At 40.6% G+C, this 27,948-nt stretch overlaps 3 protein-coding genes across 5 annotated transcripts in view; 2 read left to right on the top strand and 1 right to left on the bottom strand.

Annotated features, from left to right (window-relative positions):
* Nucleotides 1-9,394, top strand: part of rftn1a (raftlin, lipid raft linker 1a) — a 28,662-nt gene extending 19,268 nt beyond the window's left edge. For both annotated transcript variants that reach the window (XM_051390062.1, XM_051390061.1), the window contains exons 4-10: nt 927-1,035; nt 3,907-4,681; nt 4,822-5,025; nt 6,311-6,420; nt 6,621-6,724; nt 7,107-7,182; nt 7,493-9,394. In XM_051390062.1, coding sequence (XP_051246022.1) covers nt 927-1,035; nt 3,907-4,681; nt 4,822-5,025; nt 6,311-6,420; nt 6,621-6,724; nt 7,107-7,182; nt 7,493-7,924 — 1,810 coding nt within the window. In that variant the 3' untranslated portion in view covers nt 7,925-9,394. The remainder of the gene's footprint in view (nt 1-926; nt 1,036-3,906; nt 4,682-4,821; nt 5,026-6,310; nt 6,421-6,620; nt 6,725-7,106; nt 7,183-7,492) is intronic.
* A 2-nt stretch (nt 9,395-9,396) lies between these two features.
* Nucleotides 9,397-16,742, bottom strand: oxnad1 (oxidoreductase NAD-binding domain containing 1). 2 transcript variants are annotated; one of them, XM_051390063.1, is made up of 7 exons: nt 16,642-16,742; nt 16,076-16,142; nt 15,791-15,894; nt 13,216-13,366; nt 11,644-11,889; nt 11,367-11,475; nt 9,397-11,176 (listed from the first exon to the last, which is right to left on the bottom strand). In XM_051390063.1, exons 1-7 carry the CDS (start codon nt 16,740-16,742, stop codon nt 11,019-11,021), a joined length of 936 nt encoding a protein of 311 aa, XP_051246023.1. In that variant the 3' UTR covers nt 9,397-11,018. The 2 variants fall into 2 exon arrangements, with proteins under 2 accessions (XP_051246023.1, XP_051246024.1); XM_051390064.1 differs by having other exon boundaries at nt 13,225-13,366.
* Nucleotides 16,743-24,862: 8,120 nt separating this feature from the next.
* Nucleotides 24,863-27,158, top strand: LOC127357658 (proline-rich protein 15-like protein). Its single transcript, XM_051389998.1, has 2 exons — nt 24,863-25,235; nt 25,718-27,158. The coding sequence occupies exon 2, from the start codon at nt 25,738-25,740 to the stop codon at nt 26,134-26,136; it is 399 nt and encodes a 132-aa protein (XP_051245958.1). The 5' UTR covers nt 24,863-25,235; nt 25,718-25,737; the 3' UTR covers nt 26,137-27,158.
* Nucleotides 27,159-27,948: the final 790 nt, after the last annotated feature.

Here is a 27,948-nt window from a genome sequence, read left to right as displayed (position 1 = left end):
TTTTAATTGCGAATTCAAGGAATAGCGTATTTTATACACACTCCGTCACACACAAACACTAACACACACACACTCTAGTGCACAGGCAGGTGCCGGGCTGCGCCTTTGATGCCCCTCCTGCCAAGTGGTCCTGCTGCTTCCTGGCACCTGTCACCGTGGAGACGGCTGATTGCATCACCAGCGCTCACCAGAGGGGAACGGCACGCTGAAAGAGAGAAACCATCTCTCCATCCTTTCATCTGCTTACTTCAGTGATGGCCGTCCCCTCTTTTTCTTTTGTCCTCCGCACCCCCCTTCGTCCCCTCTACTCCGCCTTTTATGTCCCCATCACCGCCATCCCCTTTCATCAAAAACCCGAAAAATGAAAGAAAAAAAATCTGACAGATCTACTGTTTCAAATCTAGCTGAGAATGTCACTCACGCCTCAGAGCACATGATATTACCACGGCCTTCCCACTGACCTCAATCCAAATCTGAAGAGGCATATCTGAATACTCCTTTCATGATCGTGTCTTGCAGTGGGAGCAGAAGGAAATACGGTCCCTTTTTCTGTCTAATAAGTCTATTGTGATTTCAGTGAATGTGTGCTCTCTTTAAATGGAAAATTCACCCTGTACCAGAATTGACATTATGTTTCTGCTGTGATCATTCTGGGTCAATGAGCGCTCGTGAACATGAGCGCGTCTGCCAGAATCTATAGAGCCGAGTCTCGTTTAGACTGTAATGTCACTGGGTGATGGAACTGCTCTGGTGATAATAGACAGGAAACGAACCTAAAGAAAGCAGTCCAAGGTAATGTTGTAACATTACGACAACCTTTTTACATTTTCTGGTTCATAAGGGCAGAATTGAACTGAGCTAAATTTAATCTGATTGATGCTTTACACTGAATATTTGTTTAAATTCTTTCCTTTTTCAACCTCTAGTTCAGAGAAAAGCCAACTGAGGTGGGGAAGACATCGGCTGGAGACAGATGTGTGTGTGGCAGGTCACCAGGCTGCTGACCCAGAAGTGATACAGAGCTATGTCAAGAGGGTGAGTGCAATGGGGAGCACAATTATGCTAGAACAGCTGCTTTGGTCTAATATAATTCACTTTTAACTGATTTGTCTTCAAATAGAGATGCCTGAAACTCGATAAGAGTAATGTTTGTTCTTGTATGATGCAATCAATCTTCTACAAATTATCTTTTTTTTTTTTTTTTACTATAATTTCCAGGGTGGGTCAGATAGGATCTTTGTGCACCATAGCTTTAATGATGAGACCTATGCAGGGTAAAGGACTTAATATTCCTAGAATTATTTTGAAGAAAGGCCTTCTAGTAAAAACATGTAAGGGCAAATCTAACGGAGGGACACTGAATGCTTCAATTAAAAGAAGAAACCAGAACAGGAAAAATATTTTAAATCTACACTTGTCATTTGTTTAATACAGTGTGAGAGGGTTAGGGTACACCAGTCCAACGTTTTCCCCCAAGTGCCGATTACAATACCTCAACTGGGGATATCTACTGGTGTAGATTTGATATCATTGCTCTGCTTTCCCCCAATTTAAACTGTATACCTTACTGCAACTGGAAGCAATTGTATAAGATAACATGAGGCCAGGGTTCACTTATTATTTTTTCAGAATAACATTAGAAAATGGAGATGAGCAATATTTTTTCAAATAAAATTGGTAGCAAAGGGCAGCTAACCAGAAAAACAGCAAAATTTACTTACAGGGGGCCAGTGCTCCTAAGCAACCCTACCTTCCCACAAGCCAGTACTCTATCACATGTCCTGCCCGCCTCATGGGTGGCTTCACAGGTGGGGAGGGGAGTAGAGAGAATGTGACAACATTAATATAATAATGAAATAAGAATATAAAATAGAACATAGTCATCATCAAGTTGAAGAGAGACCCAAATGAGATGATTTAGAAGAGGCAACCAGGTGTCAGTGATTGAAACAAGAAAGTGCATTTGTTACATTCCGGCTTAATGAGGTCAGTATCTGCACTCATACAGATCCACCATATTGAATCAGTGTATCCCTAGAGAGTATGTTATGTTTGGTAGCCATGTAGGGATCTGTAGAGAGGGAGAGGAGGTCACAGACCACAGGCAGGTGGTCTACATCTCCTTGACCTCAAATGTCTTTTTGACTTTATGACGATTCATTTTGGAGAGTTTGCTCACCAGACCTGTAGCTCCTCATCTCTGCTTGAGGCCAGTGGCTCGAGGCTACATTAGCCACCTCTAGAATAACACACCTGAGTCTCGGACCAAACTGTTGGTGGTCGAGTTGCATTGTGGGCAATGTAGGCAGCAGGTTTTGACAAAGAATAAGAATGTATGAAATATAAAATAAGAAGATATCGCTGGTTTTCGCATAGGTTTTTTTAATGTCGTGAGTCTGACAGAGTTACTGGAGTGCAATGCTATATCAGTGGAGTTATCTATGTCTTCACTAATCTATGCAGAATCCGCCCCTCCTCCTTCTTTGTCTCCATACTTGTTGCACTGTGTGTTTTTCGTGTGTGCCTTTCGTGTTGGCGCAGCACTGCTGTGACAGTGAAGGAAACATTACAGGGCTCAAAAGGCTGCAGGCAGCTGACTATAATTGCCTGTCTGTGCCATATGGTAACTCTGCCTCTTGTCCTGACATGCAGAGCTTCTCCAATTCAAATGGAGCAAATTTGATTTGAGGTTCTCCATTTTAGATATTGCAAATTTACCTGATTGGAAGGATTTTAACAATATTGGATTCCCTCTAGTTGTATCTCATGTGACACTGCTTGCTATCCTGTTACTGGGAAACTGAAAGAGGAGCTTCATAATGAATGGAAGGTTACGGAAGTTATCATAAACTATAGTTAGACTTAGCCCCAAGATACCCTGCCAACCACAGCGTCATCACTGGCATTTATCAGCTGTAAAACTCACTTTTAGTCTCTCTTCTCATGAATTGAGTCCTACAATAGGAAATGAAAATGTGCTCTATTGAATAGATTTGCATCTGAACACCCATAGAGCACAAAGGGAAACCTGATTGGATGGAAATGCACATCACTGAGTATAATGTGATAGGCTCCGGCAGCGTGACATGAATAACCAATCAGATCACAAGCTGCCAGAGAGAGTTCGAGATAAGGACCCAGGAGCAGTACCGGGCAGACAGAGTGACAGGCTGACGTGTGTGTGTGTGTGTGTGTGTGTGGGTGTGTGTGTGGGTGTGTGTGTGGGTGTGTGTGTGGGTGTGGGTGTGGGTGTGTGCGCGTGCATGTGTGTGTTGAAATTCTATACTTTTGTTTTTCCAGCTCTCACTAGCCCACCCACTCTCAATCTGTCTCCGGACATACTCATCCGATAAAACTGCGTGTAATTGTGAGCGTGTTGGGCGGTAATAGAGAGACTGTTTAAATATGTTATGTGTGTGTATGGATGAGTGAAGTGCCAAAAGTAGTTGGTAATAGGGGAAGATGTGTCTCATTATTGTTTGGTGGTAGTTTGCAATCTGATTTCTCTCCCGTTGAGCCTGTCTAAAACTGTCAGCCCAAATATCAACTGACAATTAACCACCAGAGCTCCACGGGAGGGAGCTGTACACACAGACACGTACACACACACGCTGTTTATGTACACACACGGATGCGTAGAGATAATGAGGTCCTTTTGTCATTTGAATATTTGATCTTTGCAGATGATTAGGTAGGTTGTTATTTTGCAGAATATCTACCCTGTGTACATCAGCCTTTGTTTGTGTGTAAATGAGGCTTTCTTTGTCTGACTAGTAGAAGAGACGGCAAATTTATTTGTGGTGCTTTGAATGACGCTGTGTCATATTAATGTGTCACTCAAATTTATTCTAATAGACTTTATTGGTGTGTGTGGATATTAACACTGCGTGCGTGTTACCCCTACAGATCCAGGACGTAGCAGAGCAAGGGGTGATGTTTGTGGGCTTTCTCCAGCAGCCGGGCGGAGGACCCTGCTTCTTGGGGCACTGGGATCCTGAAGAGCTGTCCTCCTTACATTCAAGCCCTTCACCCATACATCGAGACCCCTTCAGCACCAACACCAGCCCAACAGATCCTTTAGAACCACATCATAATGACATAGAACCCGACCATCACCAGTTTGAACCTCAAGAATTAGATCATGAAGCCGTTGAACATAACACACAGGACCACAAGCCTTTGGTGCCAAGGGAACCGGATTTCAGTCCTCTAAAACCCATTCAGAGTTTAGAGATTAACCAAGAAGAGTCCAGCGAGCAAGTGCAGACCTTACAGATCAACCTCAAAGAGTCACTAGACACAACAAACTACCCTCAAGATCACAGCAAACTCAGTGTAGACACAGTTCAGTGGTGTCCAAATCAAAACCCAGCAGAAGCCCAAGGGACCCAGCTGTGTCCCAGCCCTCCAGAAGCTGGTATAATCAGACAGCAGAAGGGCCATCTACCAGACCTCAAAGAATCCACAAAGAAACATTTGAACCTTTCCAACCGGAGAGAAAGACAAAGTTCAACCTCAGACAGCTGGCCCAGTTCTCCAGAACTGGATCGAAACCATGAAAGAAAATCCAGCTCCACCTGTACAGATGGGCAAAGCAGAGTGATGACACACAACAACAACAATATCCGGCTTAAGAGTTCAGAGAAAGATAAGAATTCAACCTCACCACCAGCGCAGGCTAGTAAGTAACCAATTTCCTGTTTGTAGTGGGGTAAATTGGGTAAATTGTGTAAATTGTAGTGGGTGAACAAATCATCATTATGCAAAGTTCTATTCGGTGTCCAATTGTCCGTTTGACTATTTTTGGTTGTGTGCCTGTAGGGATGCAGCTCTTTGCCTTGTACAACCACACAGGGGAGCTGAACACTTCTCTGAGGTTCTACTCACTCAGGGTGCCACTGCGAGTACAAAAGGAAGCAGGGCTAATCACAGAAGTTGACACACATTGGCTTGACCATATGACTCAGCATTTCACCAGCGGCGCGCACCTCATCGATGGGTTTTTCCACCTTGAAAATGATAATGGTATGTTTTGTGGTAGCCATAGCAATCAACTATTGCTGATCATGTCATTTGGAATGACTTTCACCCTACAGTCATACGTAGAGCATGTGTATGTAGAGCATGCCACATCCTGAGTGCCAAGTCAAACCAGAAAGGGACACAGCGTAATTAATTCTTGCGTCATCACTGAATAGCTCATGTGAGACACAGTTGATATAATAGCTTCATCCATTTTTGGAGTTTTAATTTCTTCAAAGGTTATCACTGTCAAGACTGCATCAATCAGAGGCACAAATTCACCAGCATTGAACTCTGCATGAAATTAAATGATGCCAGCTATCCCATTTAAATAGATTGACTTTGGTCTGGAAATCTATGAATGCTGGTGTGACCAAGATGTTTTAATGTATTTGCTAAATATGTTATCAGCTTAAAGTAACCCCCCCCGAATACCACAACATAAACTCCTAATTGATTATTTTTTAAATCACTTGGTCAGAGTCCTTGCAGACAGTTGCCTGTTTACATATGCAGCAGATGCAAAGCAACGGAGCATTCATTTGTAGTCGTGTTTCTGCCCACCTGGCGAATGTAAGTACGATACTAATGCTCCTTTTAGCTCCGTCTCCACCTGCTCCTAAGGGAAAGATTCGGCTCTTTAGCAACTACATGCTCCTCTATGTTCACTAGGTACTAGTCACTAATTCTGTTTGTCACCTGTCTATTGCTTGGCTGGTAGAGTACAGTGAGTTTATCAGATCTTTTTCTTGAAAAAAACTGCCCTCTTTGGCTGGAAACAAGATTGATGATAACAGTAAGACTGAAGCAAAACAGTGAAGTTTTTGGCCATGAAACCATAGGCTGAGCTGCAGAGTTGGATGACCATTTTCTTTAGGGGGGGGGTCATCAGTACGGGCACCCACTTTCACATTAAACATAGTCGTTTGATCTATTGTCAATATAAAAATGTGTATGTATTGCAGCTTTAAAGTAAATGTTTCACCTTATCTTCTGGCTTTAACTCAATCATTTCCACTGGTTGAGCTCCACTAGTTCAAGAAGAAAAAGCTGCTCAGGCTCACTGCTGGGTAATGAATGATACAGTATACATGGAATTATGTGCCCTAAGTCCACGGCTTACACCATAAGTCACTGTTCAGTCACCCATGGAATAAGTAGGCTTAAGCCAAAGGGAACAGGGGATCAATAGTGAGAGATTGGAGAGTGGAGATGAGCTTATAACTCCTGTCTGAATCACATACATCCTCCCCTGTTTGTCTCACTCTAATTTGTCCTGTTTCTATAGACAATGGGGTTTCATCCGTGGACAGCGTGTTCATCTTCCAGAGCTCTGCAGACGAGACAACAAACACCTCCTTCGACGCCATCGTGGTTGAGCAGTGGACCGTTGTTGATGTGGGTCTTTGAGTTTTTAATACTCTAGAGAAGATGTGCACTTTGAGAAATCGTTTGTGACTGATGGCTTAAGCAGTTTTCTGTCAAACATTACATAAGAGTGGAGATGAAGGAAAGTAGCGTGTGTGCTTGTGGCTGAGCTTAGATTTAAACACCTGCACGTGTACTGTAACGTCTGAGTGACTCTTTCTCCCGTCTAGGGTGTTGTGGTGAAGACAGACTACATCCCTTTGCTCCAGTCTCTGGCTCCGTATGGATGGAGGCTAATGTGTGTGTTACCCACACCAATTGTCAAGACCAACAGGTACAGAACTACACCCCAAGATACCAACCATAAACTCACATCTCTACTAAACCTGTCTTTCTTTAACCACCAAAAATCGATGAGGACTAATTGCATTGCCTGTGTCATTCTTTTGGGGATAAGGACTGACAGTGTAGCTTAGATACACAGGACAGATGGTTCGAGATCTGACAAATCATGATCATATGCTGATCTCAACATGAAACCGCTTTTGAAATCTGTTGGAGCTGCAAACAACACAGTCGCTGATGTGCTGTTGTCTTGTAACCTGTCACTTGCAAACCGCAGCGGTGGATTTCTATATATGTAGCAGTATGCAAGCTCCTCGTATTATAACATAACAGGTAACAGTAGTAAAAGTGCTGCTCTTTTCTTTCTTTAGTGACGGCAGTTTGTCGACCAAGCAAATCCTTTTCCTTCAGAGACCCGTTTTGCAGCGCAAGAGAAAAGACTTCAAGGTTTGTTCCCCTCTGTCTTCCATCTTCGCCGCAAATCTGTCACTTATCTCTGTTGTGCCTTTAGGATACGTGACTTTATGTCACAGAAGGTGCCATTAAGAAGTCATGTTACTAAATATGGGATGTACAGCAAATATAAACCAGCTCAGGAAACGTCTAATAATAGGCAAATAGTCGACCTCAAACTGTACAGGAAAGAGGCGTCAATAAAAGAGGCTTTGTTGTGGTTTGTCAGGTGTCTGGAGAGATGGAAAGAAAAAGACATGACACAAAGCGCAAAACTGTCTCAAACACTTCCATTTGGTTTCAGATGCTGAGCCTCAGGGGTCGCAGCAAGGCAAAGAAGAAATCTGGAGAAACGCAAGAGGAGAGAGAAAACAGGTCCCCTGTGATGGAGACAGAGATGGACAGGTTAAGGAGAAACACAAAAGAGGAGGAAGGAGAGGCAGATGGGAGGAAGAGCAGGGACAGCGGAAGGAGTGAAGGAGCGTGCCCTCAGAATGATGGAGAGGAGAGTGGAGAGGATGCACAGCATCAAAAGGGCTTCTTGTTCCATTCAGGGAGCAGGGCGTCTGTTGAAGAGCAGGAAGAGGAAACCGAAATTGACGAGATCCCACAATCCAAGCAGGAGAAGTCGGTGAGATGGACAGATGTGTGTCAGAGGGATGGTGGAAGAGGGGTCAAAGAGGAGGTAAAGATGGAAGAGCGGATCAGACAACAGCTGTTTTCCGGTGTCTGTTGACACATTGGGCACAAAGCAGGCAAAAAGGGGGAGCTAAGACCTGTTTAATTCCTCAAAAAATGCCTTTTAAAATAATGTTTTGTTGATCTGGATTTTTTGTTCCTCTGCGGACAACCCAGATTTTTTTTCCTTCAGTCTGCTCTGTTCAGGGCATTGATCGCTCTTGAGTCTTTGAGGTTGTAGCTCCCATAAACGGGAAAAGTGTTGTGCAGTTCTCTGCTTAGGGTCAGTGTTGCTATTTGATGTGCCATTATAGGAAACGAAACAAAACTGTAAAAGACTACAGAGTACAACCTAGAGCAAGTCTCCAGTCCAAGCCTTATTATAATAAGTATTATTTTCTTGCCCATTGTTGTATTTTAATACTTTCTTGTAATAGGACTGTTAAAAAGGGAGTACACTGGGCTCACTGTATTTTTATATGTAAAGTATATAATTTAAGATAGAAACAAAAGGGGATAAAGTATGCAGTACACCGCATTAGAGCCTGACTGATACATCTGCATTAGCCAATTTTAGCTTATCACAGACACATATATATCAGTATTGGCTTAAATATCGGCCGATAATTAACAAGTAAGTGTAGTAGACAAATTTATTTTGAGGTCATTTAGAAACTTTGTCTTGATTACATACTCATTGTCACTAGAGTTTATTTCCCTTAAAGAATTTTGGTCACAACTTTATTTATTAAATTAAGGGATCCTTACCAAAAATGTTAAAAAATTGGCTGATATATAGTTCAGACTTTTAACTTCTATTTGCATTGGCCAGGCTCTACACTGCATTTGAGATATTAGATGGTATGTTTTATTGGGCCTAAACATTAAAGCGTCAGTTTATGTAAATTATTGAAAAGGAAATGATGTCACTTAGCTCTAGTAGAATCTAGCTACTTTTGGTTTTACTTGGTTTTGAGATATCCATCTCTGAGGTTTCTTTACCGCAATACAATGGAGGTGAAAGGAATTTGGTTTATGGTGCTCATTAAATAAAACAACACCAGAAACGTCTCTTTCCAGAAGCAATGTCCCAGATACTCCAGATATTTCACAGACTACACCATCAACAGTTTTCTTCAGTAGAAAGCAGTTCCTATGGAAACTGATTACAGTAAGGTCTGTATATTATCTAGAGAACCTGGGACATTGCTTCTAGAAGTGCAATTTTTCCATCCTGGTAGCTTCACAAATTATGTCCATTCACCTCCATTGTAATGGGGTGGTAGGAGAAACTTAAGAGACATATCTCTATCTGTCAAAACAAAATTCTCTTTTTGGTTACATACTACGAGAAGCAAGTGGAGAAAAAAAAAAAGTTTTGTAATTTGGGGGAACTGACCCTTCCTCTTCAGAAAATGTGTAAATTAGAAATCAACTATTTATTTCCTAGACCACCTGTGCTGTGTGTAAGTAGTGTGACATGTAAGTCTTTATATAAAAGCAGAGGTCAATAAAGTGTTTGAAAACATATTGAGTCAATTTCCTTTATTTCCTTTAAATCTCACGTTACCAGCATAAACGGTTTTCCTCATATGAGGAAGAAACGCAGAAACAACTCGAAAATGAGTCTCAACAGCGCAACCCCCCACTGGGAGACGACAACAAGAAGCTTGCAACCATCTCCGAGGGATGCTCAGTGATCCAAGCCAATCAGAGACCACCTGGAGGTTCCATTACAGTGCACCATGGGATACTCACTCCACCCCGGGATGAGAAACTGTTTATGGGTATGTGGATGTGCGTGATTGAGTAGAAGTGTATGTGAGATAGACACTGTATGCATGTAACGGTGTGTGAGTGAGTAAAACAGTCAGTCAATATGTGGGAGATTGTTAGGTTTTTGACTCTACAATCCCTGCAATGTAACTCAGCCAAACAATTTTAAAATCTTAAGTTCTGCAAATAAATAGCTCTTATTAGTTATTTATAAGTATATACAAATAGTATAACACTTCTAAGAACACATTTTCTCAAATTAGAGGTATTTTGATGTGTCTTTTCACTAAAACACTACATGTGTAGTGTAAAATATACAGACTGCTATTGTTTGCGCTCATCCTCTATAACCTACAGGCTTTAAAGCAACAGTTTTACGTTTTGGGAAATACACTTAGTCGCTGTCTTGCTGAGAAGATAAATACTACACCAAAGCCAGTAGCTGGTTAGCTTAGCATAAAAACTGGAAAGGAAGGGGGGCGGTTTCATCTGTACAAAAAAAACCAGAGTGTAAAAACAACAAGTTGCAGTTTTACAGGGGGTATGTGCCAAACTATTTCCGGAAAAGTCACTGCAGCATTACAAGAAATAGTCCGGCACATAACTCCCCCATAAAATCATGTGTTGTTTTTCCATTTTTTTTATTTTTTATATATGGGTGAAGAAGTTGCTGTTAGGTAGATTTTGTTCCCTTTGGATAGAGCCAGGCTAGCTGTTTCCAGTCTTTATACCAAGCTTAGTTAAGCAGCTACTGGCTGTGGCTTCATATTTACTCAACACGTACTGTACAAGTGTGGTATTGACCTTCTCGTTTAACTCTTAGCAAGGAAGCAAATGAGTGCATTTCCAAAAATATAAAATGATTGCTTTAAGACACGGCTTGCATGATAAATTAGTGCGTAAACATTTAGGTGAAATTTTGGGGTAAAACACTGAAGATGTAACACCTGTGTCACAATGTGTCCATTGTACACATAAAGGGGACACTGGAGTTGCTGATTTGTTACAATATTCAGCTAGGCAGTGATCTGAATGGTGTCTTGCCAAAGTTGAGATTTAAGTCTGCTCAGTCGTCCTTTTAAGATTGTAAGAATATCTTTGTTTGTCTTCTATTGTCTTTGTGAGTCAGCTGCTAGCTGAAGGGTGGGTGGTCCCAGCGGTCTATCACAGATCAGGCACAGGTTGCAGCAGCAGGGATCGGAGGGCGTACTTCCTCAAGCATTTGAGCTCTCGTATTATTCATATCACTGGAATATTACAGTTGCTTTCCATTCTCACCGCACCCCATACATCCTCCCCCCTGAAGACTGCAAAAAAAAAAAAAAAAAGAGCACAAGGAATACAAGCATGTAGGTTTCCAGGACTTCTAAGAGGTTCTACCACCATTTCTCGTAGAGGATTCTGTCTTTTGTGAGGCCGAAGTCCATGAGGGTTTTTGAAATTGCTTCAATCATGGGTGGGGGTCCGCACAGGAAACACAAAGTCCTCTGTGGGTCCACGTGAGCCCGCAACTCCTCCTCTGTGATTCTCCCGCCTGGGGAGACACAAGGGAAGTCATTCAATTAATCAAGACTCAGTGCTGCGGCACATCTCCCATGTGTCGCTTTGATAGTGCCTGTTCTACATGATGAGAGAGATAAATCAACAAAGACTGACTATGGTAGAATCTGACAGTCACTAGATCATTCCTGCTCAACAAAGAAAAGCGGATGGGTGTTACTTACGCTTGAGAAACGGATGGAGGTGCGGGTCGACATCTGTGCTCTGTTGCGTGACGTTGAAGTCACACGAGAACTTGTCAGGGAACTCCCGACATGCTTCGATGATGGAGCTCTGGGAAGGGAGAAGGCAAAAATACTCTTTAACAGAGTTTCTCCTTACATACTGCAACACACATACTACCACACTGCATATACATGTGGACACGGTTGTACATCTAGCAGAGATATTCAGCAAGTTTCCAAAACGTCTGCACCAGTCAAAAACAGCACAAGAACACACCTTAAAGAGCAGTTCCTGGGTATTCTTGGCGCTGTAGCAGAGGTGGGCGGAGCCAATGTTGTAGTCCCGCCCACCAGAAGCCTGGTTCAGATGCAGCAGATCTGTGGTGTGCAAGAGGATGGAGTACAAGGGGTTGATCCCTACGCCACCAGCTACCAGCAGCAGGTCCACGGAGGGGTCAGACGGCGATGGGTCGAAGAAGAAGTCTCCACCTGTGCGCACGGCCACCCTGGAGCCGACTGTACACTGAGGGAAGAGAGAGTGACGAACATAAAGAGAAAATGAAAAAGACGAAGAGAAGGTACAAGGAGACAACAACAGACTGCTGAGCTTGGTAACTAAATAGACACCTGGGCTCCCAACATTTCTATGCTAAGCCGCTGAAATGCACATTTTGAAATATGAAATAAATTCCAAGAAAAATACTTTAACTATATCAGAGCTTTAGGAAAAAGTAAAAAAAAAACAAAAAACAACAACTTTCAACATGCAGACACACAACAAACCTTGGCTATGGTATGGGTGAAAGCAATTTCTCAAGTTGCACAGAGAAGGTCTTTTGAAGTCATAAAGAGTAGTAAATATGCCTCCACCTGCTATTGTACACACATGAGCACACGTACGCACAACAACGCTCGCGCTCTTAATCTGCTATTATCATCCCCTACACTATTCCTGCTCGCAGAGAGGAGTCAGAGCGCAATATCAAACAAACGGATCATCAAACGAACCCAGAGCAGAGAGCTGTAAGTCTCCGAACACTCAAACACATCACACCGCTTTTCTGATACTTGTTTACATGTGGCGTAGTAGCTCAAAGCTATTTTATTAAGGCCCATCATCAAACACAGAAGCTACAAACAAACAGAGCGGAGTAAGAAAAATAAAAAGCTACCTTTTTGTAGCACGTCCTTGAAGACAAAATACAATGTTGTGCACCGAGAACATCATATTTTGAGAGAGCAAAGACTGAACCAACTTCTCTTCAGCTCTTTCTTTATTTGTATTATTATGCCTTTATTTATGTATCCACACAGCCTTTATTTACCCTGTGTAGGCACAGAATGTCTTGTTCGACACACAATTAAAAACCAGTTCTCGAGTTTCAGGCTTGTCTATCGCAAGTCTACTTCGCTTGTCTTCTCCTACTTTTCAATATTTTCAACTCACCCTTGAAAGCAATCACACAGGACTGATTTAAGTGGTTAATTGTATTATCAAACTTTTAATGTCACTTTTTAGTATAGGCAAGTGCCCACTGCTTCTCCAGGTCGGACAAAAAAAAGAAAAAGAAAACAAATTCTGAAAATATCATCCGACTTGCCATTTTTCCTTTTCACGCTTCACTTTCTAGAATAACCAGTGGTGTGATTATGTGGCAGTCTTCATTTCCTAACTCTATAACACCATTTCTCAACACCCTGATCCTTTTGCTCCACCCCTCTCTCCCTCTCTCTCTCTCTCTCTCTCACGCAATGTAATCTTCCAAACCATTTAACATCCATGTGGACCAAATCTACATTTCTAGAATATTCAGACTCCTCTGCAGCTCTCTGTGTTTTCGATAACTACCATGCTCACCGCGGTGTGGATCCAGTGAGCTGGGGGGTGTTTGGCGTATTTGACAGCGAGTTCAACGATGCCTTCCCTCTGCAGCAAACCCGGGCTGGAGCACATGGAGAAACCTCCCACCTTCTCCACACCGGGGATGAAGAAATCCACCCTGCACACACAACCACAACACACAATTAATTAATCAAATTAGTCAAATGATTTATTACATAAGTGGATGAACTCAAGACTGTGACATTTTGTTTACAGCATTGCAGAAGCTAAAGGTAAAAAGATAAAAAGAAAGAAAAAATATCTGTTCCTATTCTTCACTCTAACAAGACTAAGTCTGACTACTGATGTGTCTCTAACATAACTGCACTGAATGTCATTAAATTTCAACCATTATTGTAATTATTGTGTTTTCAATCAAAAGTTATTCTGATTGTGAATACAGCTGACGTTTCAGATCTAAAGAATAGTTCATTCAAGAGTAAAAACTGAACTTGAACTGAGGGGCACAGTGTGAATGAAGGTAGCGTGGTGCCCTTTGACCTCAACGAAGGGGACAGCCTGTTCCAGAACCCAAGGAGAACAAAAACCAAACCAGATGGAAAGTTGCCTGCTAGTAAGTTTAAACAAAGTGTAGTGTCCCAGTCTTACACCCAACACGGGCGCATCTGTCCATCAACAAACAAGAGCAGAGTACCCCCCCAAAGGAAAACAGCAATGCTTAACAGTTGGGCTAATGTTCCACCAACACAATGACCCACTGTTACACTAGAGAGAGACACTGACTCCACAGCCCTCAAAGGCATCATAAATATGGATCTGCTGTGAAGACGCGCACATATGTTCCACCCACCTCCTCCTCCTCATTCTCCTCATTCTCCTCCTCCTCTCCCACCTGGAGATGAACAACTAAACAGTCCTTTTTTCTCAGAAACACTGAAACTCAAGGATTTCCATCTATTTACATTCATTATCAAGCGCCGCAGGGCAACTGGCTGCCGGTTTTATATCTCACCACCGCCCACCTACAGTATGGGCTCATGTGCATATACTGCATGTGCAGGGTACACTAATTAACATTGGCAGCACTGACTGACAGACTCAGAAAAAGAAGCTCTGCCTTCATCGAAGAAGTATTTAACTTGCTGTTAGGATTATTAGAGTGTGTCTGGAAGTTAGCTTGAAAGCTCACACATTTCCATGCACCAGTAAAAAAATATATATATATAAATAAAACAGGCCACTGTGTCTCAAGCACCTTTCAAGTTAAAGCTTGCAGCATGCATGCAACCCAGTGCAGAAAGCAGCTTCATACACAAACCTATGAGCAAACTTGAGCTTATTCAGTGCCAAAATATTTGAAATTTGAATTGCCGTTTATCCTTATTTGGTAAAAAAAAAAAAAAGCTCTAAATGAGTCATGAGTTTTGATCCTCCTTTTAGATGTTGTTCTACATTTCTTCTAAACAATTTCCTTCTTCAACAAGAATCTTGATCTGGCTCACATGTTGACGGTGATGAAGGATTTTAAACTCTTGTTTACTGTAAAAGTTTTGTGAGAATAAAAAAAAAAAAAACATCGGACCAATGCTAGGATAAATCAACACAATGCCACCACCTTGTGGTTACTACGAGCAGTACAGGCCCTGTGTAAAGACACCAGAGGGATGTTTCACAAAGCACAGTCAGGTAGTAAAATAGATATATTGTATTTTGGCGTTCTGCTTATTTTCTGTTTCAACAAGAAAGTGTTACTGTAGTAACTTCAGAGACAAGTTTAAAAAGGCTAATGTTGCATTCATGTAATGATGGCAGAATGGGCAGAATAAGAAAACACTTGGTTAAAAGGGTGAACTCTGTTCTTAAAAGGTTTATCCATTAAATTTTCTTGATATGTTCATGCCAGCAATGGTGGCTTTACAGCAGCTTTGTCAGATCTGTTTTCACATAAATGTGGGAGTGGGGGAGATGTTGTAAGCCTCGGAAATTCCTGACATCTCTGACTCAACGACGACTAGGAGGGTGATATGAGTGCATTGACAGCTCCTGATTGCAGTCTCGACACTATGACATGAACACAGCATGAGCAAGACTTATCGCTGTAATACTATTGTTACCACAGCTAAACATCTTGAATGAAAACACTGTAATATTAATGCATTTTTAGCATTTCTAATAGAGAGGATGGTAATGAAAACCTTCAACTACCAGACTGCATTCCTGTCTTTATAGGTTATGTAACTGCACAGTTGCCTTTTTCCAATCATAAATTTAGTCACACTGCATTGTCAGCCCTTATTTTGTATCTTGTATTCTTTTGTGCCACTTCTAATTTGAGTAGTGCATTCCTCCAATGTTATTTTAATGCTTGGCAAGATACAAGGCTGCTGACAGAAGCATAAACCTGATTGTAAGCATTTGTCCCAACAGGAGAGGTCACAAATTAGTTTCGTAAAAGCACACCTAAGCCAGAGTAACCTCTCTCACTGGTGCAATACCGCAGGTGTCACAACACAATGTGACAGCGTCTCTTAAGCTCTCAAAAAAATGAGTTGGTGAAAAGGTAACATGAATATCTACTCACCACTGCCCTGCTTTGAAGCTGAAGTCTGGATGGACAGCTATCCTCAAACGTTTCACTGTCTCAGACTCATTTATGATGCCACATACCTCAGCTGGATACACAGCCTGTGTTAGGCAGCCAGTCAAGTACATAACACACACACACACACACACACACACACACACACACACACACACAGAAAAGAGAGCAGATTTAGGAGGTTAATAATCGCAGGAATTGACAGTGAGGAAATAATACTGTTAAAGAGTTGAGAAGAATGTATTCAATTACAAAATATCATCTTACATTTTGTCTGGAGTTGCTCGCCGTTCTCTCTAGATGGTCCATTTGCCTTTTGGACGACATATTTCTTCTAATAAAAGGAGATAGTTGTTGTCATTTGCCTTTCATGTCAAATATTCTCTCACGCTGTGTGTGCCGAGCTACCCCACAGCCTTATGTGACAACAATATTCAAAAAACATCAAGTGGACTTTGCCCTCACCTCCCAGAAGCACCAAACAACTTAAAGGGACAGTTCACCGAAATTAACTTAGTATAACAGATTTTGTTATAGAATTTAAAAATTACATTTGAAAAACTATTGAATGTGAGTGGTGACAAACTTTTCAAAGGGTGATATAGAAAAATCTACACACATTAAATCTGATCTGTGTGGCTATGTAGTGCTGTGAGAGATTTGGGTGAAAAAGTAACCCTTTGAGTTAAAACACACTTTGAAACCTGGCCAGTAGATTCTAATGGACAACTAAGCATTTCTCTGTACAATGTGAAATTACAGTTCAGTCAGTCAGTCAGTCAGGACAGCAGACCAGAGAAAAACAGAGCCGGTACATTCCTGATGAAACTCACCTTGTCTCGGAGCTGGGGCCCCGCAGCCGGCAGCAGAGCAGACCGGCGGTGGGACGCGGGAAGCTTCGGGCAGCGGACAACCAGAAGCAGGGGACGCTCATCGCGACCTGGCTTGATAAGAGACAACAGTGTGAGCTGCCTAGGTCGACAACCGCCATTAACCCTTACTATCACAATACTGGCAGTTCACACACCCCCACCTTTTTCTTACAGGGGTCTTTTCAGTGAATGAATCCGTCGTACAGCAGCTGTAGATTCAACAGTTGCCCCCCCTTCAACAATGTGGTTCAGCTGAAACCGCTCAGGGAATAATCCAGCAACAGCTAGCGCAATGCTTAACATTCATGTCAGGTAAGAGCCTCCAGACCACATCAGTGCCTCAAGACCGCTCTCTGCCGCCCACCGTGGCTGTCTTTAATGGACGAGGGTGAGGAGAATAAGAGGCAGAGCAACTAAAACGCTACATAACGCTCATGATAAAAAGGGACCAGGTGTATTTTTATGATTATTTTAAACGAGGTTTGGTGTAACCTCCTCCGTCGTGCTGCTGCTAGCTCACTGGCTAACGCTGCTGGCTAGTCAATGCCGGTATGTTATTTGACTAATAGACAACAACGAGCTGCTGGTCTCTTTTTCTTACCGAGAGAAGATGACACTCTGTTTATGTCAAACGATGTTCATATTTCCTGCAGTATCTTCGGGATAACCTTGGTCATATTGTGATTACATGACACTAGGGATGTCTTCTTCTGTTTCCTTATTTCAGGTTGCGCTGCGGTTACCGTCTTCTTCTGCTACATGAGGCGCAACTTGGCTTTCGATTTGACCCAGTAGCGCCCCCCTCTGGACAGCTGGCTTGTAGCTACAGTGATTATGGGACTATGTACCAAAGTACACTCAAATCCTGTTGCTGAACCTTAATTGATGTAGTTTAGTAAATTACTCATATTTGCTTTATGCTCATATTTTGTAGGTCTAATTTCATTGCTACCCTATCAATAATACAGGGTTTTGCTGTATTATATTTTTCCACTGTTTTCCTTGTTTAGCAAGTGGCATATAATTGTGCATATACGATGCACCAGCATTTCTTGTTACATTTTTTTATTCACCTATTTTTTTATTATGCTGGCACTGCTTGCACATATAGTGGCATTTATCTATGAGGATGTGAGAACTGCCTTTGATAACGCCTCCCTACTGCCAATCCCTCTATCTGATTACACTGCATTGACTATTGTCCATTGTCTCCAGCACTGAGGCAAAACATCTTGAATTTTCAAAGCCTCAAACTACCTCAGCTGTGTCCTTTACAGATATCAGATGTGTCCTGGTGGTCGTCATAAGAACAGAAAGAGCAGAAACAGAAGAATCAGGTCTTTAAAAACGAGACGATGCAGCACTTGTTGCTCTAAAAGGAGGCAAAGATATATGGGAAAAACAAGTATTTTTTATCCTATATTTAAAGTGTTAGTGTGTGCTTTAAAATAGTTGTAATTTTTCAAATAGAAACCACACATTGACAATGCAACTTGCCACACAGTAAATTATTTTTATTATTTAATAAAGATGTTTATAAAGTGTTTTAAAGGTGATCCTTTACTGCAGCCATTTAAGTAATTAAAGTATTAGATTATGTTTACATTTGCACTGATACAATGACACACACACACCCATGGGATGATGATGTTGTGTAGGGCTTTGCAGTAACAGGTTTACACCAGTAGGCAGCAGAAACAGACAACTGCTTGGAATTGGATCAGTTCAATAGGAAGGGAATTATAGAGACAATCACTTTTGAAAAGGATGTTTAGTAACATTTTTGTATAAATCCTTTATCATCCTCATTTATTAAAATGTTTAATATAATAAAGATTTGTCCTACTTTATTGGTAGCACAATAAGTCCTTCACTGTCTGATTTATTTGATATTTCTAGGTAACTAAAAAAGATTTCCACACCTGATTTTTCACAAGCTTAATGTTTTTAAAGAAGGAGGCTGTGATTCAAAATGACTAAATAAGCTTTAAATTGATATAATTGTTAAAGTTGAAAGTTGTACCAAGCTTTATTTGTATATTAATAACATTTCAAATGGCTACAGGTACTAGAATTTTAGCATCTTTCAGCTAATTGTTTTGGTTTTACAGCCACAGCTTTATTGTTTTTGGTTCATTCTAAACACTCTCATCAACCACCAACAGCAGGCAGAGAGTTTATCTTATCCTTTAGTAAATGTCTTTTTGTTTGTTTTGTTTCGCATAGATGAGTCAACACTTGTTTGTTGTTTTGGCCTTGGTTCACCCTGATTTGTATTTCTTCTGCTTATTGATAAGATTTCACCTTTTTGTAGTAATAAAGGATTTCACTTTAAAGACTAAGAATTTGGATCTGAAACTCTTTGTCCAGGTCCATTTGACCTACAGTAAGTCTGTGCTTCTATAAAATGAGTTTTAACACTTTGCAGCTGATGCCAATCAATTTATTTTTAGATACATAAAAAATTGACCTGACCCAAAAAGTGGTCGAGTGCTACTGGCAGTTCTGGCAACAAATATAACCTATTCATTTTTCCTGATTATCACCAAACATAGACTATGATGAGAAAATATTATACCCAGAAATGTAACAAACTGATAAGCAAGAATATAATTTGGCTCCATCTGGTGGTCAAATAAAAGAGATAGATGTTTTGTAGTAAGAAGCAGCTTGATGAAAAACTTTTCTGACATCAATTCAGCTTCTTCCTCAGGATGCTACTATGTTCAAATCCTTTAAAAAGTGTGGAGAACTTACAGTCGTCCTCTGTGGTAAAACTTTGGTCTTTGTGTTAACAATCATTCACTATTGCTTTGTCTGGGTAAAAAAAGTGTTCGTAGGTCAATCAAAGTTTAAACATGACACTTGCTGTGACCCAGTAACTGTAAACTTAAGTGAGTAAAAGGTTAATGCAACAGTGCATAAAACCTGTAGACACACAAAAAGGACAGTAAGGGAAGCTCTTCATGACACACTTTGTACAATGCTGTGGATGGAATTATATTGTTTTTCAGAAGTTCCTGCTAAAATGAAAGCTTTTGTTTAACTTTCTGTAACTTTAACTTAGTTACATTTGATAGCTTCAGTTATGTCTTGGAAAAAAATATACCAAGCTGTCACATTTGGAAAATCTTTTATCTAACAGTGTGTGACATTTGGAGGATCTATTGGCAGAAATGGAATATATTATTCATAGGTATGTTTTCATTAGTGTATTATCACCTGATTAAATGAACTGTTGTGTTTCTGTTACCTTAGAATGAGCCTTTTATATCTACAGATGCCGCGGGTTGCCTTCCATGGAGTCCACCATATTGAACCGGCATGTTTCTACAATAGCCCAGAACAGACAAACCAAACACTGGCTGTAGGGCCTTTTTGTGTGTGTAGTTTCTCCTACACAATTCATAGCCCATTCTCATTCCCAGGTCATCAAATACAGAAGGCAGCAGTGTTCAGTAAGTTACAATCTGCAACTTAGATGCCACCAAATCCTTCAAACACTCATCCTTTAAACCGGCTTAATGGGATTGTTGGCAAAATGTGTGTGTTTTCAGTCGCTAAAATAAGTTAAGGAAGTCCTTGATGTAGGTCTTTGTGATTGTGTTTACTTCTGGCGTTACAAGGAAATGTTGTCACCAGTAAAATAGAAAGATAACAATAATGACAATTCTCCATGATGAAGGGCAAACAGGCTAGTTTAGGTTTTGGAATTTTGGTTTAAGGTTACAGTTGGAATAAGGCAGTTTAACATCATGCATGTAGTGGTGTAGTTGAAGGTCAAGGCTTATAGAAAGTACAGTTGAGTCAACCAAATGTGTGTGCATAGCTGCATGTTTATATATGTTCTTCTGTTTGTCTGTCTGTTAAGAATAGTACTTAAGAGAAAGACACAGAAAACACAAAGAAAATAGACAGTAACTGTTGGATTCCTTTCTGCATTCCTTTAGTGTCTGCGGTGCTGATCACAGGTGCATTTCAGCTGCTTTACTCATACTTTATTACTCCAGAAGAAGGAAACCGGCTAAACAATGCAATCCTCAAATCAAGCACACAATGCAATGCATCGAAACTCATTCCATTCATGAGAACAGAACTTGGCCTGCTCCACCCAAATGCTCCGCAAGAGACACAATTATTTATTTGTTTAGTTTGCACGATTCCTGCTACAATTTGACCCACGCCACCCTTGTTGTGAGCTGGAGCGTATACATATGTTAACATGTGGTTAAAATGCCCAGAAGGATTCGTCTAAGAAGGAAACCAGGTCTGTTCTTGTGTGTTCGTTGCTCTCCTTAGATACAGTAGCAGCTTACTTCCTTTGAGAGATTTATGTTAGCTGACTCTACCAGTCCAACTGGCTGCCTTCCTGTCTCTTTCCCATGCTTAGCACACCTTGGTTTAACCTGTTGTTCAATGCTGCACAATGACAAATAGAGATTTTCAGGTTTAACACTTCACAATGACTTACAGGACTAGTGCGCATGAGTGATGCAAGCAAATTATCGTCATCACACACAAAAACACGAGCGTAGACAGGCGTACGTAGTGTGCATCTCAATCAACGTAAGTATTTATGCATGGCTGAATGAGTCACTTTGTTGTGTTCAGTATGTCTCTCAATGCTAATATGTCACAACCTATGACCTTATAAATAGCAGCTATAATTATAAATATCATGATCAGGCTTTTTTGAGATTTAAAATGATTACTGACACAAACTGCATGCTGATAATAATTGCATTCCAGTTACAAACAATAAATAAAAAGAAAAGTTTGACTTAATGTATCTGCCATAAATTGGACAATAGTAAAAAAAAAAACATACAAAATATTTTTTTATATTGACAGTCAAAAAGTAGCAGTTTCAGAGCAGATTATCTGTATTTTAAAGCAACCAAAAGTAAACTCTCCATCCTTGTGTATGGCTGGTTCTCCCTCACAACAGTGTGTGGTTGTTAGGGAGAAGAAAATGTAGATTCAAACAGGTTGTAATGAAAGTAAGTCAACTATTTCCGAGACAGAAACAGATACAGGTGGAGGGTATTACTGCACCTTATGCAATCCCTAGTTACTGTTTCAATATGCCTCTACAACGTCACTTAGTTTTCTACACACATTCCCCACATACCTCTCGGTCACAATGGGCAAATACTCAAATTTCACCCTGAGGAAATCCAAATCCAAAACTGGAACATGTTCAATGAGACATATGGTCTCAGGGTGGGGAGAGTGATGTTTGTAGTGCGGCTCTATCGAAATGTCAGCATGGATATTTTCTTTATCTGTATAAGTTAATGATCGACTTTCAGTGAGACTACCTGTGTTTAATGAAGGGGAAAGCAGATTGGGAGATATGAGTTGGAGAGGCAGAGCAAAACTGAGAGGAGACATAATAAGAAAATATCCTGTGATTGTTGTGATGTTGTTTAGCATCATAATAAGGATGCTGTGGGTGAGAAGGATATCTCTGGGTTTTCACATCGCCCCTATACTCCGATAAGATGAGATTTTTTTATCTTGAGCATACATCTTGCACATGAGCATAATGTGTGTACATGATAAAAGAGATCACCATACAGGACTTTAGGGGCTATGTAGGTTTTATATTCCTGGCTGGACAAAACTCTGTATCATTTTCTGAGCAATTTTCACTTTTTTTTACAAACCAATAAATTAATCTGATGATCAGAAAAGAAATCAACAGATTAAAAGATAGTGAAAATGAGTCATCACTAGTTGCCAACCTAAAATGACTGTACGGTCATCTGCATCATCTACAACATGTAGATCCATTTATGTGTGGAAATATGTATACATTTGAGTGTCCATTGCATTTTTGCTTACCTGTATGTGTGCGCAGGTAGGAAAAAGTACAATGAAGCACAGCCTTCTGTGTGTGGTGGAGTGTGCCAGTGAGTTTCGACTGGGATGGAAGATGGGAGGTGAGGGAGTCCCCCAGGTACGCAGGCCACCGACAGCTGCCGGAGAGAGAGAGAGAGAGAGAGACACGATACACATTCCTGTTACCACAGCAACTTTCACTCTAAACTTTGGAGGAGGGAGACAAAAGGCATTCCCTGATTCCTCCCTCCTATCTCTGTTTCTGTATTATCTCTGTTTTGCTGCTCGGCCCACACTGGGTCTTCCCTGTTGGCACCGAGCCCCACAGAAACCATTTCTTTCATTCCAAAAGCATACAAAGAAAATCAGCTTTCTTAGCATTAGGTAATGTCTAGGAGATATTGATTTCACCTAAGAGGATCCAATGACACTTTGAAACTTGGCTTTTACACAATAGATAGTTTAGAGATAAAAGATAGTCCTTTTTGTGATGCATTTTAACCCCACACTAATGTGAGTAATGTACAGTGTGTCCCAAGCAATTAAATAATCATTGATATTCCTATTTTTAATAAAGTTTGTATTATTGAGATCTTGCAGTTTGGTGTGTTGTATGTGTCATGTTTTTATAATGTGTGTGGACAAATTTAATTGTAGACAATAAAGTTATATGTTGTATCATATCTTTATGTATTGTATGTTATTCTACATAATAAGTTTAATCTCATGATGCAAACCACCACTAATTTACTTAAAAACAAATTCGAACTCACACTGTAAAACTACTTAACTGGCTACCACTTTCTTATAAAGCACCCTTTCTAACATTTGTAAGTTGTAACTAATACACATTATAAGCCATCTAAAGCAATAACTTGCACCTTGTGAAAAACCCCTTTGGCTGGTGTTTACCATCCTGGTTTGTGATGTTACAAGTCATGTCCGTATGCCTCTTAAAAACTGATTTTCAATGATTGAAGAGAAACTTTCTACTTTCAGCAGATGAATGTGAAAACATCTTTCTAGTGTCAAACTCTGCACATACATCATTCTGCACAGTGAAGCTCAAACATCCAACTGTAGGAACAAGAAGACAAACATACTTATAGCTGTATTTTAGATTATGGGATTGTTACATATTATAATATTCATATCAATGCATTTGAAAGTAGCATTTTACTCTCTTTTAAGTATGCTATATACTTCTGGCTTGTTCATCTATAACAATGCATCTTATTTCACAATATCATCATGGAGTAAAAAATATCTCCCTCTGAGATGAAGTGAGGTAAAGGCAATAAACGTGAAATGACTATTTAATACTACTGACTCAAGTAAAGTACATTATTGTATAAGTACTTATTAGTATATGACTATAGATATGACCGCTTCTCCAGTGAGAAACTTATGACCCTATATTACTGTAAGGACTACACATTTTTATAACTTAAAGTTTGTTAAAGGTAAACAAAAAGTAGAAAGTCATTTATCTAACCTGGCAACCCAAGAGCATTTGTAAATTATTTTTAACAAATAATTTATTAGACAGTGATAGCCTATCCTATAAGCAGGATTTAAAACCTGTTTTACTTAGATTTACTAATTGCTTCTCATCATAAACACAACTGAGTATTGCCTCTAATAATCTATAGCCTATCTTTATATTGGATATATGTAAATCTATACATAGCCTACTAGTTTTCAGGTGACCCAAACTGAACATATAATTGTGGCGGTGTCCTGTTCATGTGTCATTCTGAAAGACAGACAACTACTACATAAAACCTGAACAACAAACTGACACCAGAGTTGGGCTTGAAAGTATAGTAGGAGGACAAAAAGAAGCATCCGGAAGTACCCCAGCAGGTGAAACTGGCGCCAGACCAAAAAGCCTCCCCTCACTTAACGTGAACAGTAACAATTGCCCGTCCGGTGCAGTAACCAGAAGACTCCCGGTTTCCTCCTTCCTGTGATAACTTCACACCATGTAGCCTAATTGCATGAGTACAACCTGTTTTGCCCGTTGCCTATTAATACCATTAACTTCTCTAGATAAAAAAACTTACAACCCCATTCCACTCCTTGGCATGACAATGTTAGTAACACTAAACTACTGGGCGTCCCAAACATTTGAACATAATTAGGCTCCGTGGTTTGGGTTGGGTTTGTCCGATACAAAAGGTTCTTTTTTTAAACCAGTCACTAAAGAGGCGCACGCTCCCACGGGGTATGTTGCCACGCAACCACAAGCCCCGCCTACCATCGCAGTGGCTTCACCTGAGCGGGGCTCACGTGACGGACAACGAGCGTTCATCCAATCAGGAGTGAGGACAGGTGCTTCGAGGTGAGAGTTTCGGAGGCGGAAACCTGCTGGTTCAGTAAACGTAAGCCGCTCCTTATAAATGTCTCAATTCATCTGTACTTTACTCAAGGGTTGTCGAAGAAGTGTAGAGTTATTTGACGAGAGCAACAGAAGAAAAATTCATCTTTTTGGAGGTGGGAGATGTGAGGAGGCAGCACACCTGGCTCGTGCGTAAAATGGATACTGGTGCGACCCCGTGAAACACTGCTGCTGTCACTATATAGCTCCACCACTGAAGAAGAAGACACTGACACTGTCCTGTGGATTTATATTTCAGCACTGTCAAAACTGTGACATTTACACTTTGCTTAAGGTCGTTCAATTGTTCACAGCACCTGTTGAAGCGCAGGTGAGTGTCCATGAGAACTTTTTTTGCGCATTGTTCACCTGTGAATCACGGCTTGGGTTGCTCTTCTGTTCTCACGACTCAGTAAACCAGTTTTACAGTAAAGGGTAATCATGGTTACACTACTAGTTATTCTTAGGATTAGTTGGCAAGAAGTTGTCTCACCAGTGTGAAATGGCTGTCACAGAGCTGAAGTAAAATGTCATTTAAAACACTTTCTAATTTAGATAAACACACAAGGAAAATATGATTTGTGATGATTATGAGGGTGAAGATAAGGAGCATGATAAATATTAGAACAATGAATGTTTATAGGGATAATTTTATGTCTTACTACAGAATAGGTAAATTAGGAGCCAATTAAGAGCATGACACCAGGTGATAGAAGTGACCACACGGATGTAATTACATTACTTAAACTAATACTGATAAAGAGGAGACCATCCCAGCTACAGCTTAATCATGGCATCTGTTCCTTGTTCCAGTTCCCTCCCTCCAGTCAAAGATGACAACAGAGAGGAGCCCATGGTGGAAGGCATTCCTGTCAAAGAAGAAGGGCGGAACCCCCAAGGACACCGCTTCAACCCAGCCCTTTGGTCCAGACTTTGACCCTTTTGCACAACAGGCTGAGAAGCCCAAAGAGCCCGCCGCAGCAGCCCCCAAGACCACGGGCAACCAGTCCCAGCTGTCCCAGCAAGAGTCACACAAGAGCTCCAGCCTCCTCAGCGACGACACCTATGACGACTCCCACCTGGAGTCGGTGTTCAACGAGCAGACCTGTCGCAGGAACATGAAGGTGTCACGCTCAGGTCGATTCAAGGAGAAGAGGAGGGTGCGCTCGAGCCTTCCCCTGCAGGAGAAAGAGACAGGGAATGGGGCATCAGGGAGAGAGGACATACGATGACGGTGAGGAGGAGGAGGTGATCAAAGACTGCTTTGCAGAGATGCTTGAAGAGAAGGAGAAGGAGTACATGAAGATGCTTCATTCCTTTGAGGCATACCAAGAGGTCTGCTGTATGTTGGTTATGATGGTGATAATGAAGATGAAGAGGAGCATTTGACTTTTTAGCCCAGTACTGCAAGAATAAGGTTATGTGGTACATGAAATATTGGAAAGTTTTGGACATTTTTGTTGATGGACTTCTGCCAGAGGGCCACAATGATGACTTGAAAATTGATTATATTTTTTCTTCATCGTGATTATTGAACCATTTTGCCAACCATACCCCATAATCAAAGCCCTAAAGAAGAGATACAGTAGTAATGCATCAAGTATCTAATATATAGTTAATGTCCCACAGTGTCACACTAAGTGTTGCCATTAGACAAGTCATAAAATTACTTACAATTACGTACAAGGCACAATCCTCCTCTATTTTCTGTTACTACTCCAGATAAAGTGTGACATGCTTCAGGAAAATATTGTTTATAAGATGTTTACATTATTTCTGTAACAATAATAATAATAATAATATATGTTTTATAATGAAGGATAGGTATAATGCTCCTTTTAAGAAAAGCTTTTACAAAAAAATGTTGATTCTAAAGGGTTAGAAGGATGTTTATGAAGGTGTAAAGTGATTTCATTATTATGTGTAAACAAAAATAATCAGCTAGTGGAAGAAATTAAGGAATGCTTGTGAGCAGCTTTTAGTCAGATGCACAACACTTGCCAGCAGAATGCATACAATAATTTGAATGAAGGATGAAATCCAGCCTGTTTGTGATATAAACAAAGCTACTACTGACATTGAAGTAAGAAGCTAATGTTGTCATATCCAACTGAATGAGATGTGGCCACGTAGCTACGGTTCCAGCCACTAATGTAGCTAGCTTTGCAGGGACTACGGTATTTTTGGACCACCCGTGAACACTTGAATGAAGGCAGAAAATATGAGAAATAAATCTGATAAGTGCTACAACTGATTGTGTGTGTGCATGTGTGCTTCATTATCCTGTTCAATCACAATCTAATGACTGGACAATGCAAGGATCACTTTCAGGTGTCCCCCCCCCCCCTTTGAAAAATGTTCTTGAGACAGATACTAGTGCATACTAAAATGAAAAAACATACATTTTACAGTTAATGGGTCACAGAAAGTCATGTAAATACAAAATAAAATGTGCACTTCAAAACAACACATAAGCTAAAGGTGCAAAAGATGTACAGAGAAGTCACAGCAGTCCTCTTGGCAGCCATGTTGCTGCCGGATAATCACTTAAGGAGGAAAAGAAGTGGGCCCAGTGTGTGATTATCACATTGTCTGAAAAGAGCAATTACAAGGGATTAGTGCCACTTATCTGTAGAGTCTGCAGTATATGTCAAATGCAAGCCTAAATTACATTCTTCTGTAAATTAAAGGGAGGAGCACGCTTGTGTCACTGCATTCCTCAGTTGTTAAGGTTTGAGGTGTGTGTGTGTATGTCACTTTAACGTAACAGGGGTAATATCCCAATGCACCTTCTATGGCTATAAAAAATACATTATGATTTTCAGATTTATTGCATTAATATAATCAAATGACCTCACATCAGCTTGTTAATTAAGATGCAGTAAGTGAAACAGGCTATTGGCTATTGGATAAAGATGACTTGTAATGCTATGTTTTCAACACAAGAGGGCGGAAATGTCCCACAACACAGCCAAAAAAATAGAACTAAAATATACTGAGTTTGAAAAAAACAACAACAATCGAGTGAGATGTTGTTACAGAAG

This window comes from Dicentrarchus labrax, unplaced genomic scaffold, assembly GCF_905237075.1.
Source record: "Dicentrarchus labrax unplaced genomic scaffold, dlabrax2021, whole genome shotgun sequence".
Lineage (NCBI taxonomy): Eukaryota > Metazoa > Chordata > Actinopteri > Moronidae > Dicentrarchus > Dicentrarchus labrax.
Note: the sequence above shows the minus strand (reverse complement) of the source record. Positions and strands in the feature narration are given on the sequence as shown.